General features: G+C 45.5%; 1 protein-coding gene across 1 annotated transcript; it reads right to left on the bottom strand.

The window, feature by feature from the left end:
* Nucleotides 1-210: 210 nt before the first annotated feature.
* On the bottom strand, nucleotides 211-14,957 carry gfus.1 (GDP-L-fucose synthase, tandem duplicate 1). Its single transcript, XM_048612539.1, has 10 exons — nucleotides 14,797-14,957; nucleotides 14,182-14,296; nucleotides 13,316-13,444; nucleotides 11,100-11,173; nucleotides 10,811-10,944; nucleotides 8,898-8,962; nucleotides 7,969-8,035; nucleotides 5,888-5,967; nucleotides 2,604-2,703; nucleotides 211-1,176 (listed from the first exon to the last, which is right to left on the bottom strand). The coding sequence occupies exons 1-10, from the start codon at nucleotides 14,952-14,954 to the stop codon at nucleotides 1,121-1,123; spliced, it is 978 nt and encodes a 325-aa protein (XP_048468496.1). The 5' UTR covers nucleotides 14,955-14,957; the 3' UTR covers nucleotides 211-1,120.
* Between the last annotated feature and the right edge of the window lie 244 nt (nucleotides 14,958-15,201).

The raw sequence follows: 15,201 nt of genomic DNA, 5'->3' as shown, positions 1-15,201 counted from the left end.
CACATAACATGGGAAACACATAAGTCCCTGTTTCTCAGAACCCCCTTGTCACACTGCTACAGAATATGAGCAGATACCTCAGACCAATTTTCTGCTGTGACTGCACACAGGCTGTTTAAACTCCAGCATATTGTTGACAGACTCCATTGCCGACACACAGTTGTAAATGTAAAATGCTGTTTAAGATTAAGATTATGTAACCACAGGTAGTGTAATTCTACTCTTTTATTGTAGCTAATGTAAACAAAATCAGTCACCATGACCAGGAGCTTCCAAAATAATTTGCGGCAATATCTATAGTCCGTCTACATAAATTCTTGTCTTCAAGGACCATTTTTTATGATAGTGCTGTTTTGCCTCTCGTCAGCAGGGCGGGAAGAGAAAGAAGAAAATTGTCCACTGGAGGAGTGGGAATGTCTCACCAGACTAGTAGTCCGTAAGTCCAAGTTAGTGTTCTGGAGAAATCAGGTGGAATTCAAATTCACTGCTGAATCATTTTGAAAGCTACTTCCAGCAACGGTGGCCACACCGCTAAGTATTGTTATAAGGCTATTGCACCAATGTTCTCTCACGAAGGAAATCTGCTATCCTTACCTGGTCTACGCATGACTCCATATCCAAAGTCACTGAAGTCAAGGACAATTTGGAACAGGTAACAAGAAGTGAATTACAACACTACTTACACATCCACCATCATTCCCTGCCTTTCACAGGGAAGCAGCAGCTTGCTGCAAGCAAGGGAACTATCTTCACTGCCACAGCCTCGGACAGGATCGGAAATGGAACAGAATTGTTTTTGATTTGGTGAGACTGATAACATCCAACCCTCGGCCAACTTTCCTCAAAGATAGGAAGATGACTGCAGCCGCTGGCATAGGAGCTCCCTTGTTAGCATCACAGAGTAATAGAATCAGGCAGTGAGCTGGCCAAGAGGCTGCACTCGGGGTGAGGGGAAAGGTCCAGACAATGAGAATCACAATGTGGGTTCAGCTCCTCCCTCTGACTTAGACCCGTTGCTACACTGTATTGTACAGATATCTACTTTGATCCCAACCCCATAATTATCGCGTGCATGTCTGACCATGGCAGCAGTCCAACAGTCTGAAGTTCGATCACCACCTCATTTTCTTGCCAGCTCATAATTGGCCACAAACCAATCGCAGGTCTCCTTGACAGCTGAAACAAATGAAAACTTATCCTTTTAGTTTTAAAAAGCATTTCACTTATTTTTTTTAGAGATAGTAGGAACTGCAGATGCTGGAGAATCCGAGACAACAAGGTGCAGGGCTGGATGAACACAGCAGGCCAAGAAAATGAAGGGTCTAGGCCCGAAACGTCAGCCTCTCTGCTCCTACGATGCTGCTTGGCCTGCTGTGTTCATCCAGCCCTGCACCTTGTTGTCACTTATTTTTTTGTGCTTTTTACAGTAATCTATATCAACTGGTAAAATGACATCAGGAAAAGAAAACGTGCACAATCCAAAACGAGAGGGGAAATTGTGGCTGACGTGACTGGATTAATTAACTGATCCAGCAGTAATGGGGAACCACAGGCTTGAATCCTACTACAGCAGCTTCTGGAATTGAAAGCTCGTCTCTGCAATGTTGACTATGAAACTACCAGATTAGCAGAAAAACTCATCTGGTTCACTAATGTCCTTTAGGGAAGGAAATATCCCATCCTTACCTGATCTGGGCCTACATGTGACTCCAGACCCACATTGATACGCTTCACTCTGCAAGTTCCCTCAACTAGACTCAAACTACTCAGTTGTTTAAAGTGACAGCTCACCACAGCCTGCTAAAGGGGAATGAAGGATAGGTGATAACAATCAAGCACATTGCTATGGGTCTGGAGCCACATGTAACGATGGCAGTACACTGACCCAGTTTTTCCTTTCATGACAATGGAGCCAAAGCCAATTAAAAACATTCTCTGCCAACACCCCCAACCAGCCAGGAACACATCAGTATGACCATTGCTGAATCCCACAGCATCAATATCCATTACAGGGGTCACCACTGGCCAGAAACTAAAATGGGCCAATCATATAGCCACTATTTATAACAGCATGAATTCTGCTGAAAATAACTCACCTCCTGACTTGCCAACACCTGTCCACTATCTACAAGGCACTAGTCAGGAGGGTGATCTCACTTGGTCAATACCAAATAGACTACCATAAATGTAGCAGTGCGAACTACAAAATGCACTGCAGCAACTCATCCAGGCTCCTTCGACAGCACATTTTAAACCCATGACCTCCAACCTGTAGAAGGACGAAGGCAGCAGAAACATTGGAACACAACCTCCAAGCTACTCACCATCCTGCCCTGGAAATATATCACCTTTCCTCCAATGTTGCTGGTCAATATCCTCAAACTCCTATGAGTCAACTTAAATCCCAGAGACTACAGTAGTTCATGGTGGCAATTAGGGACAGGTAATGGATAGCCAGCAAGATTCACATTCCACAAATTGATAAACCAAAATGTAGAAAATATAGAGAGTGCTGGTGGTAAACACTGTGCTTTACTGTAACTTCTGAGTTTGTAGTAGCAAACTGAAGGGAAGATAAACGTGCTGAAGACATTGAGACTCACCTTGGCTGAAGGGGGTAAATTTGAAGTCTGGCAGGTATTTCCTCAACTTGCAGTTACTTGCTGTCTTCTTGTACTGCCCATCAGATTTGCTGGTGTCAAACTTGATATTCGTAATTAAGGAAAAGAGAGAAGGCACACGGGATGTCCTTGGCTGCCTGAAGGTTGTCATGCTACCTAAGCATGGATTAACGGTCCCCTCTGCAGTACAGATCACTGAGCTCAACGCCCCCGTGAATACCTTGCCTGTAATCCTACAGCATGAATGCAGCAAATTGTTACACTATAGAAAGGATGTGACAGGTGAGGCTCATGTAGGATTCCACTCATTATTATCAACCCCACAGGAATTGAGGGTTAACCTCTCAGGCAACTGTGCTGAACAATACCCATAAAATATAGGAGCAGAACGGATTGGTCAGGACTTTTAAACTCCAAGTTGGCAAGTAATGTTGCAGCTGTATAAAAACTTCAGTTAGGCTATATTTTGGAGTATTGTATGCAGCCTCTGGTTGCCACACTGTAGGAAGGCTTTGGAGAGGCTGCAAAAGAGGTTGAGCAGGATGTCACCTGGATTGGAGTGTATTAGCTAGAAGGAGAGGTTGGACAAACTTGGGTTGTTTTTGCTAAAGCATTTGGAGGCTGAGGGACGATCTGATAGAAGTGTATAAAATTGAGAGGCATGGATAGGATGGATAGTCAGAGTCTTTTTCCCAGCGTGGAAATGTCAAATACTAGGGGGCATAGATTTAAAGTAAGAGGGGGAAAAGTTTAAAGGAAATATGCAAGGCAAGTTGTTTTACCCAGAGGATGGTAAGATGCCTGAAACGTGCTGCCGGGGAGGTGGTAGAATCGGATATGATAGCAACGTTTAAGAGGCATTTAGATAGACACATGGACAGGTAGGAAGTAGAGAGATACAGGTCATATACAGGCAGATGGGATTAGTTTAGAATGGCATCATGGTTAGCACAGAGATGTTGGCCGAAGGGTCAGTTCCTGTGCTGTACTGTTCTACGTTTAGAAGGAGCAGAAGCTGGCCAATTGATTCTGTGCCACCATTCAATAAAATCGTGACTGATCTGATAATCCTCAACTCCACTTTCCTACCTTTTCCCTACAACTTGATTCCATTATTGATTAAAAATGTCTATCTCAGCCCTGAATATTCTTAGGACATCCAGGAGCAAAGCCACAGAGACCATTAAATGTAATAAAAATTGTCTCGAGTGGTACAGAACTTCAACATAGCTGAAGAGAGCACTGTTGCTGATGCGTTTCAATCTGGGACTTAATCGGACAAACACTGGAGTATCAAGTGAGCATAATGAAACTATGGGGCAAAAAGGACACTGATTAATTCACAAGTTGACTCGACTGACTGAGGTATTATTATGGAGAAACCAATGGGGAACTATTAGCTTCCCAAGGTCTCAGAGCTATTCAAAAAAGGCACAAGACTCTGTTTATTTGCACAGAACGGGTCCCTGTTATGAGGCAGATTACCAGCTCAAATTATTTTTTTACATAGCTTGTTTGTGGATCTATTAGAGAGGATTGTTCGGCAAGTGCTGCCCAACTGCAGAATCACATATGAAGGTAGACATTTGTTTTGTGTATGGTGAACAAGTTGAATACAGTGTTCACCCAGCTCAAGGAAGACACTCAAGTGAGAGGAGGACAAAGGGAGCGTTTGAATGACTCCCTGAAGGCCTCCCTCAAGAAATACAACAGAGATCAACCCTCATTCAGAAGAAACCAACTTGGAGAAAACTCCTGGATGGAATTCTTTGAGAATACTCAGTGGCAAGAGGAAGTACAGAAAAGGAACTGGAGAAAGGAATGTCAGCAAACAGGCCAAGATCAAATCCCACCTCCTGGAAACCTGTCAGATGTGTGGCCGGAGATGTGGCTCCAGGATCGGGCTCATCGTCCACTCAAAGATCCACAAAACACAGGACCAGTGAGAGAGAATTCCCTAGGTGGACAAATCAAATTTTGTTGTTTTATAGTTTGAAACAGGTGGCCTTTCACTGAAACGTAAAGACACAAAGCTGCAGTTCCATGTTCAGCAATTTATAGCACAAAACCCATGAAGATAAGACAAATTAAAACAAACTATTTACACAGTTTAAAGATTTTGGAATGCCCAACAATACACAATCCCAATAATCCCCAAAACACACCTTTAAAGTACTTACACCAGAGAGAAATCCCTTCCCATTCACATTTTTAAGGCTTCAGTTCCCTGAGGTTTAAATGTCTGGTTCTCAAGAATCTGACAGTCTCTTCCTGGAGCCTTCATGCAACTGAGCTTAAACTTTCTCAGCTTCAACTAACCCTTTTGCAGTTTTAACTTTTGGTCTGGAATCGTTTGATTGACATTGTCTATATGGACTTCAACAAGGCTCTGCATGGTAAACTGGATAGCATGGTTAGATCACATGGAATCCAGGGAGAGCTAGCATGGAGACAAATTTGGTTTGAAGGTAGGAGACAGAGGTAGCAGTGGAAGGTTGTTTTTCGAACTGGAGGCCTGTGACCAGTGGTATGCTGCAAAGATTGATGCAGGGTACACTGCTTTTTGTCATTTATATAAATGATTTGGGTGTGAATATAGGAGGTATGGTTAGAAAGTCTGCAGATGAGGGGCAACTTTTTCATGCAGAGGGTAGTGCATGTATGGAATAAGCTGCCAGAGGTGGTGGTGAAGGTGTGTACAATTATAACATTTAAAAGACATCTGGATGGGTACCTGAATAGGAAGGGTTTAGAGGGATATGGGCCAAATGCTGGCAAATGGGACTAATACAGTTTGGGAATCCTGGTCAGTTGGACCGAAGGGTCTGTTTCCTTGCTGTGAGACTATAAAAATACTCCAGAACGAGTAATTGCCAACAATAATGTCTGTACAAACAAACAAAATTTTGAAGCAAAAGTTGTTTTCTGTCCAATTATAAAAATATTGGCATTAGTGTTGGGGCAGAACAGGCTATTTGACCGACACACAAAGTCCATCCAATCAACAAATGAAGTCTTTACTTTTCAACTGGTGGAGTGAAACTGTGGCACAACAAGAGTTAATGTGTCAATTGGTTAATAGTGAGAATGTGGAGCTGGGCAAACTCTGACACATACCATACACACACACACACACACGAGGGATCACTATCAGGAGCTCGAGGCTGGCTGGGTTGTCGTATTGGTCACATTGATCCAGTGAGGATGGTCCTGGACCTGGGATGCTCCCAGTGGGTGTAATACAGGCCGTTGTACATGAAGGATACAATGACTTCCCCCTTGAAGTCCATAGCTGCCACAATGCTCTCCGCTGCCTCTTTTATGGACACTTCATCTTCCTCACCCACTGCAGATGGAAACACAGCAACACAGCTCAGAAAAACCTGAATTAACCACTATCCAAATACCTGCTTCTCACCCAAAACCAACCTCTTCACAAACTCCCCCTGTAGGAGGACAACAGGCCCCTAGGCCCCTCACCAGAATCAGGAGCAAACAAGGTGTAGAGCTGGATGAACACAGCAGGCCAAGCAGCATCAGAGGAGCAGGAAAGCTGACGTTTTGGGCCTAGACCCCTTCTTCAGAAATGGGGAAGGGGAAGGGGGTTCTGAAATAAATAGGAGAAAGGGGAAGGCGGATAGAAGATGGATAAAGGAGAAGATGGGTGGAGAGGAGACAGACAGGTCAAAGAGGCAGGGATGGAGCCAGTAAAGGTGAGTGTAGGTGGGGAGTTAGGGAGGGGATAGGTCAGTTCAGGGAGGACGGACAGGTCAAGGGGGTGGGATGAGGCTAGTAGGTAGGAGATGGGGGTGGGGTTTGAGGTGGGAGGAGGGGATAGGTGGGAGGAAGGACAGGTTAGGGATGTGGGGACAAGCTGGGCTGGTTTTGGGATGCAGTCGGGGGAGGGGAGATTTTGAAGCTTGTGAAGTCCACATTAATACCATTGGGCTGCAAGGTTCCCAAGCAAAATATGAGGTGTTGTTCCTGCAACCTTCGGGTGGCATCGTTGTGGCACTGCAGGAGGCCCAGGATGGACATGTCGTCCAAGGAGTGGGAGGGGGGAGTTGAAATGGTTCGCGACTGGGAGGTGCAGTTGTTTAGTGCAAACCGAGCGTAGGTGTTCCGCAAAGCGGTCCCCAAGCCTCCGCTTGGTTTCCCCGATGTAGAGGAGGCCACAACAGGAACAGCGGATACGGTATACCACATTAGCAGATTTGCTGGTGAACATCTGCTTGATGTGGAAAGTCTTCTTGGGGCCTGGGATGGGGGTGAGGGGGGAGGTGTAGGGGCAGGTGTAGCACTTCCTGCGGTTGCAGGGAAAAGTGCCGGGTGTGGTGGGGCTGGAGGGGAGTGTGGAGCAGACAAGGGAGTCACGGAGAGAGTGGTCCCTTCTATCCTCCTCCCCCTCTCTCCCTATTTATTTCAGAACCCCCTTCCCCTCCCCGAATTTCAGAAGACGGGTCGAGGCCCGAAACGTCAGCCTTCCTGCTCCTCTGATGCAGCTTGGCCTGCTGTGTTCATCCAGCTCTACACCTTGTTATCTCAGATTCTCCAGCATCTGCAGTTCCTACCATCTCAGAATCAGGAGCACACAGCTTTCCCCTTCCAGTTTCAGCAAAATTCAGAAACTGCATTGGTTAAATTGAGTAAAGCTCTCTCTACTCTTTCAAACTGAAAGTAAACCTTACTCTATATTGCCCCATTAACACTCCCAGGACAGGGACAGCATAGGGTCACATACAGAGTAAAATTCCCTTTGCACTATCCCCATCAAACACTCCCAGGACAGATACAGCACGGGGTTAGATACTGAGTAAAGCTTCCTCTATACTGTCCCGTATCAAAGACTTCGAGGACAGGGACAGCTCAGGATTAGACAGAGTAAAGCTCTCTCTGTACTGTCCCCAAACACTTCCAGGGCAGGGATGGCATGGTGTTAGATACTGAGTAAAATTCCCTCTTATAGTGTCGCCAAACACTCCCAGTACAGTAACAGTACAGAGTTACACAGAATAAAATTTCCTCAATCTCTACATTGCCCCGTTAAACCTAGGACAGCATGGGGCTAGGTATAAAGCATAGCTCCCTCTACACTGTTCCCATCAAACACAATGAGGACAGGGACAACATGGGGTTAGATGAAGCATAAAGCTTTCTCCACACTGTCCCATCAAACACTCCCAGAACAGGGACTGCGCGGAGTTACAGAGTAAAGCTCTCATCTATCTAAACTGCAATGGATATAGGCCCAACTTCTCCAAACTTTTCCAGATAGAAATCTGCATTTGAATGGCACCCCTGACAAGTAGTTGACAGAAGCGCAATCACACAAACAAATCATTCATACCTGACAGAATGATGGGCTCAATCTCATCATACTCTCTCAAAACCCAAAGGAAGAGACGGGCCAAATCCTGGAAAATGCAAATTTTGTTATCAAGTCCATTCATGAAGTTCAAATACCTCACCCTATTTTAATGCAGTTCGCTGTTTACGTACATGCCACATACTCAGGACACAGTGGTGATGGGATGGTGAGGTTCGGGAACCCCGTGCTTCCTGGTTAGGAGAGAAGACCAGGCAGACCCAGCGTCAATGCAGACTCTCAGAGGGACCCATCAATCCCAGTGAGGAGATACAGACTGCTTCAACCCCACTCCATCTTGTAATTGATTTCCTCCCCTCAGACAGGCGTCTCCACACAACTCAGCACACAGTTGGCTGAGTGTTTCTTTTGTGGTAATCCCTTCCTGCTGCACCAGTCATGGATGGGGACAGAGATACAGAAGATCCCTGTGATCTACAGATCCGGTTTCAATCACTCAAGGGGCTCGGTGAGGAATTTTTATTTCTCTGTGGAATTCACTAGCCCAGAGTGTCCTGGATGTTTGGACATTGAGTAAACTTAAGAAGGAGATAGACAGATTTTTAATTAGTAATGGGTTGAAGGGTTACGGAGGGTGGACAGGAAAGTGGAGTTGAGGCTGAGGCGAGATCAGCCATGATCGTAATAAGTGGCAAAGTAGGCTCGAGGGGCTGAATGGCCTGCTCCTGCTCCTAGCTCTTGTGTTCAGGGAGGGGCCAAGGAGGTAGACGGAGGATCCAGCCCAGCTACTACCCGAAGGTACCCAGTCAGTAGCCGGGCTGGAATTGGACACGAAAGGCCCAGCTAACAACTAGCCAGGCTCCAGCTCTCTCCAAGGGTCCCTTCTGTTGGATTTGTTCAGAGGGTCAGCTGTGCATGACGGAAATGGACCGTTTGGCCCGGTAACCTACCAGAGAGTATATAAACTGCCTCTTGGGTTTGCCTGATCCCCAGACTTCCAGTGCTGTGCCATTTCCTGCAGGAAGGAACCGACAAGAGGTCAGTAATTTCGCTCTAACCTCGCTCAGCAGGACTGCAGTGCCTTCTGATCAAACAAACAGGGAACGGACTCACTTTTCACACGCACCCCTGCTCACTCCATAACCTGGTCCAGCCCCATAACACTCAGAAACCCTCGCTCTCCTCAAGAAGACTGAACTCGGTTATATTGCACAAGCTTGGTTTCTTTACTCAAAGGGGAACTCACTTTTATTGGAAGCCACTCGGAGGAGAGCCAGCCAGCTCATTTCTGGGATGGTGATGGTGGGGGCGGGGAGGGATTTATGGGGGAAGGTTGAATAGGGTGCCAGGGGGAGGTGATGGCCTAGTGGTATTATTGCTGGACTATTAATCCAGCAATCCAGGTAATGTTCTGGGGACCTGAGTTTGAATCCCCCCATTGTAGATTGTGGAATTTAAATTCAATAAAAATCTGGAATTAAGAGTCCAATGATGACCATGAATCCATTGTCGATTGTCAAGGGAAAAAAAAACCCACCTGGTTCACTAATGGCCTTTAGGAAAGGAAACTGCCAGCCTTCCCTGGTCTGGCCTACATGTGGTTGGCCTCTTACCTGCCCTCTGGGCAATTAGAGATGGGCCATAAATGCTGGCTTAACCAGCAATGCATTAATCCCATGAATGAATTGAAAAAAAATACCCATCAGAATTTAGAGGAATGGGGTGTGATCAGGAGATCCTCAGGGACCTGGACAATGGATGTTCAGAGGAGGATTCCCACTCCCAACCATGGCACAACAAAGGTGTCACTGTTTAAAAAGGGGTCACCTATCTGAGACAGGTGAAGGCGAGGAGGAATTTCTCCTCTCAGAGGCTCGTGAATTTGGATTTTTTTTTAACCACAGAGAGTGATGGAAACTGGATCACTGAATACAAACCGATACTGAGTGAGACAGATTTTCAATCGACAAAGAAATCTAGGTTTAGAGAGTCAAGCAGAAAAATGGAGTCAAAGCCAGAACCAGATCAGCCATGATCTTATTCGATGGCAGAGCAGGCTTAACAGGCTGAATGGCCGACTCTTGATCCTTCTTTCTTGATAATCTCTGATTTTAATTGCTCCACAGCCTCTCATGTCCTTCCGAGATTGGAAGCCGTGCCTTCCGCTGCTTCAGCCCCTCCCTAAACTTCTAAAATCGTGGCTGAAAGTAACATAGTGTTGAAAGCTTTTCCTGTTTGCTAGTCAGGACAGACGCAAGAATGCCAAATATCAGAGGCTGTTGATTAGTTGGCAAGTCAACTCTGAGTGGCCGAGGCATTGCCATAGAGAGTACACCAGCTAACTGTTGCCCCTCATGAAGGCATTGTTCATTCCAAAAGTGGGCAATGCCTGGACAGGGTCCTATTGCCTCCAGAGTTTAGGTCCCTGTCTACATATGCACCTTATTTCTTGTATTATAGAGATATTTAAAAAAGACGAGAGGCAACTATTTTTACACAGAGAGTCATTCGTGTGGAATGAACTTCCAGAGGAAATGGTGGATGCAGGTACAGTTACAGTGTTTAAAACATTTGGGTGGGTACATGAATAAGAAAGTTTTGGAGGGATATGGGCCAAATGCAGACAGGTGGGACTAGTTTAGTTTGGGATTATCGTCGGCATGGACTGTTTGGACCAAAAGATCTGTTTCCGTGCTGTATGTCTATTATATCCACGTGGGTTGTTGTCACTTGTAGCATTCCAAGTCTGATTAAAAATGGTTTCGGGAGATCACAGGAAACTGGCCTTACAGAGGAATGTGTTAAAATCTAACTTGGTCATTCAACGAACAAAAGAAAACCAACAAACAATCAGAGACTCAACTCTGCGCCAGGTACGTCTTGTGAATCAGTCCGGGCAGAACGTGACCGTCCTCGATATTAAAATTGTCGTACTTTCCGAAAACGTTGGTGGGGATCACGGAAGTGAACATACGCCCATGTTGCTCAGAGTAGGCACTGCGACAGAGAAGGAGCAGAGTCAACAGCTAACTACACCGGAGATAGGGCAACCCCAGTCCTGCTGGGGCAACAGAATCTGCTCCAGTAGGCAGACAGATGAGAGAAAGAAAAATGTGGGAACTGGCGGACAAGACTCCATTTAGGATGCTTACCGGTTCTGCACATCAATCATTCGCTTTGCATATGAATATCCAAAGTTTGAACAGTGCGGGGGCCCATTGTGGATCTACAAGGGAGAAAGGGTGTTTTATTACATTATTAATTTATACCGTCCGTTCAGTTCCAAATCCCAGATGGTAATGTCAGCAGGATTCTCTCTGTAACTGGATGTCAGCTAGCTTTAGACTGTATTACCGGTAGCTGGAACAGTGACTGGCCACCAGCTGGTGTCCAAATGCAGCTTTGAAATTGGCCAGGATGGAATTACAGAATCTCACTCTGTGACCCAGAAGTAGGCCCTTCAGTCCATCGAGTCTGAGACAGGCCTTTGAAGTGGCTATCCAGGTAACACAACACTCTGCACCTGCCAAAACTGCTCTTTCTCTAGAACCCTGCAAAGATTTATCCAATTCCTTTTGGAAAAGTTATTATTGACATCCCCTTTCACCTCCTTTTGAGGCAGACCATTCCAAATCATCATCTTGCAAAACCTCTTCCCAGCTCCTCACTGTCTATCATACCAATGTCTGTAATTATATCCCCTCTGGTCACTGAAACAACCTCTCCTTAGTGACTCTATCAAAATCCTTCATGATTTTCAACAATTCTGTTAAGCAAACACTTAGTTTAACAGGACTTGAACTTTGTTGATGAGGGACATTTTGTCTAATAGTAACATTTTGCACTCAGCAAAGAAACGTCTAAAAGGTTGGTAGAGGTAGGAGCCCTCAAGACATTTAAGAATTATTTCAATGAGCACTTGAAACACCACGGCGTACAAGGCTATGGGCCAAGTGATGGGAAATGGGACTAGAATAGATGGATGTTTGATGATGGCCTGAACGGCCTGTTTCTGTGCTGCAAAGACTCTCTGACTATCAGGACAACAGCAAGAATACCACCTTTTAAGTAATCTCAACAAGTTACACCACTGGAGAAAAGGGTTCGGATTAGTTGGTCAGAAAAACTTCTATTGGCTAAGGCACTGCCAGGGAGCAAGCAATGGGGATAGGAAATTTTTCAAACTCCTGGATAATTAAAGAAAAGAACCAGGCTTAAAAGTATTCCTTTTGTTTGGAGAGAACTGGTCCCTGCGTATGAAGGTATTCACGTCAAATAAACATTCAATGCACCAAGGTCACAGCTTGATAGATCATCTTAAATTGGTCATTACCATAACTACAAGTGCACTTGGGATGCCCAATCAAGGATCTAACTGGAGATGTTTTGTTTTGGCTGGTTCACTACAGTCTCCACTCGGCCAATTACAAACAACGAAGGAACATGCTGTCTGATTCAATTAGCCACTTGCTGGGACGTCTGATCTCCAGTTTTGGCATCACAGCAGAACTGAAATTCATACATCACTACAGCTGGTCAGATGGACTGAAGGCCTTTTTTGGAGAGAAGGCACATCCTGTTAGGGAAAACATCTGCCCCTGTATGGGGTGGGGAGAGCCATCACCTCCAGGTCCCTCACTGAAACTCCAGTGGCCCACATCAGTGCTGCCCAGTATATGGGACTGTCTGAGTGTGTAAATCTCCAACTCAGGAAAGCCAACTGTCCCCTTGATGTGAGGATTGCCCCAGGAGGAGATACTGTGTAACATTATCTGAGATTCCCATTCAAGTTCCTGACAGGACAGACAACCAGAGGGGGCTTCCCCTGGGTGGATACAGCTGGAACTTGGCTATCATAGACTTATGATAAAGGGTCAGCCATTTCAGATGAGAAGGAGGAGAAATTTCTTCATCTAAGGGCCGAGAACTTCTGGAGTTCCCAACTCTGACAGATGTGGATGCTTGGCTGCTAAGTAAATTTAAGAATGAGAAGGTTAGGTTTCCTGTTACTAAGGGAATGAGAGAGATGCAGAAATCATGCAGGTTGGAGTTGAGGAGATCATCCATATCTTATTGAATAGCAGAGCAGGTTTGATGGGCCGAACAGCTAACTGCTCTGTTTGTTTTTACACGAGTACAGAACTGGAAAAGGTTCCTGGTCTACCCTTTTCACCACTTTCCTGGAGTCTCTACTGCTCTTGTCTGGATGGATCGCTGTCATGAGCCTTTATTTTTCACACTTTCAACTGATCTTTATATTTAAGCCTTTTATCCCAGGCATGATATTCGATATAGTGGGTGTGTAAAGTGGGGGACATCGGAGGGTGGAGTTGGAGGGCGGAGGAGCGTGGGGGAGAAGGAATCTCACCATTGTTTCATCAATAGGATAGCTGGTCTTGTCTGGGAAGATGCAGGTCGAGAGACAGGAGACGACCTTTGTAACTCCGTGCAGGTGAGCAGAGTGTAGCACATTGTCATTAATGTGAACATTGTTCCTCTGGGCAAAACAAAACAGAAAAATCAACTGCAGGAGACAGTCAGCAACTTTGTGATCTGACTGTCTGAACCCCCACCTCTCCCTCTGACTGTATCCTGATCCAACCGTTTCTCAACTCCCAGCAATTTCAGTGTCTCAGAAGGTGCTTTTTCCTTTTCAGAAGGAGATCTTGGAGAGAGAGAGGGAGCTGTTTTCTCCTTTATAGGAGAAATGTTTCCATTGTATTGCAGCCACTCACCCAGGAGCCAATCAAGGAGTTGTTACTATGCCGAATACTCCTGAACACACACACTACTGGTGCTGGTTGAAAAACCAGTCAAAAGTCTGTTTATGGACAAAACTGGTCCTGAACACCAGTCAATGCTTAAAATAAAAAATCATATTGCATCTGCTTCTTTTGCCATCAACACTAAAACTGGTCGACCTGATTGGCGACTTCTTACCTGGTTAGTGTCCATAGAGTGAAATGGTTTCTATCAAAACCCCTCCTAATTTTAAACACCTCTTTCAAATCTCTCCTTAGCCTTCTCGAGGCCCAACAGGAATGGCCTCAGGCTTTTCAGTCTTCCCAGGTAACTAGTGCCTTACTGCTGGGAGCTGGAATTCTGATTTATACATTCTCCACCTTCTCTGAAACCTTCACATCCTCCCTAACAGCTAGTATTACCCTGACACTCCTGACTACATGTGGTCAGACACAGTGCTAGGTCAAAGCTGTTTAACACACCATCACTCACCCAGAAATCCAGGTTGTATTTCATGTTCCGGAACAGTCCGCCCACCATAGCTGCCAGGTGAATGACATGTGTGGGCTGGTATTTATCAAACAGCGCACTGGTTTCCGCAGCATTTCTGAGGGAAAGACAAAAGACTTTACATTTCTAGAATGAATCTCACTATCCCTGGATTTTCTGTGCTTTATGTGACATGGATGTCGCTGGCTGGGCCAGCATTTATTGCCTGTCCCTAGCTGCCCTAGAGAAGGTGGTGGTGAGCTGCCTTCTTGAACCACTGCAAGCCATTTAGTGTAGTTAAGGAGGGATTTTGTCCCAGTAACACTGAAGGTGACTTATTTCCAAGTCAGGATGGTGAATGGCTTGCAGGGGAACTTGAAGGTGTTGGTGTTCCCATGCATCTGCTGCCCTTGTCCTTCTGGATGGGAGAGGGGTCCCTAATGTTCACATCCTTTAATTTAGAAAGCTGCCTAAGCATGAACTATCCTCCAACAGGGAGAAAAGTTGAAATGGTGAAAGGTAAAGGAGAGAACTGGTGGCAGGGGAACAAAGAAGAGAAGAAAATGAATGAGTAGAGACTGATATCATCAGCCCCACTCCCCCATGACACAGACTCACGTTAAATCAGCATCCTTTGAAGATAGAAAGATCCACTCCTCGTCTGCTTGGCCCTCCCCCTCTTTCACCAGCTGCTCAATGGCTTTGCCAACCAGTCCCGAGCCTCCGGTCACCAGGATCCTCTTGCTTTTCATTCTCATCCTCTCACCATCTGCCATCTCTATGATTCAGAAACAGACAGCCTGATCTCAGTCGCACTTAGAACACATTCGCTACCCAGAACAGAACTGAAAATGTGCATTGCTGTAGCACATCCCAGGTATCTTTACAGGCAAAATGTAGTCATTGTTTGAAATAGTGTCAGGAATAATGCATAACTTTAAAATAATTGAAATTTGAGTTAAGAAGGGGGTGACCTGGTTTCATTCTCATTTGTTATAGTTCTCGTAAGGTTGGTGTCGGGAT

This window comes from Rhincodon typus, chromosome 2 (assembly GCF_021869965.1).
Source record: "Rhincodon typus isolate 14 chromosome 2, sRhiTyp1.1, whole genome shotgun sequence".
In the NCBI taxonomy this organism is placed as follows: Eukaryota; Metazoa; Chordata; class Chondrichthyes; order Orectolobiformes; family Rhincodontidae; genus Rhincodon; species Rhincodon typus.
This window is presented reverse-complemented; position numbering and strand designations above follow the sequence as displayed.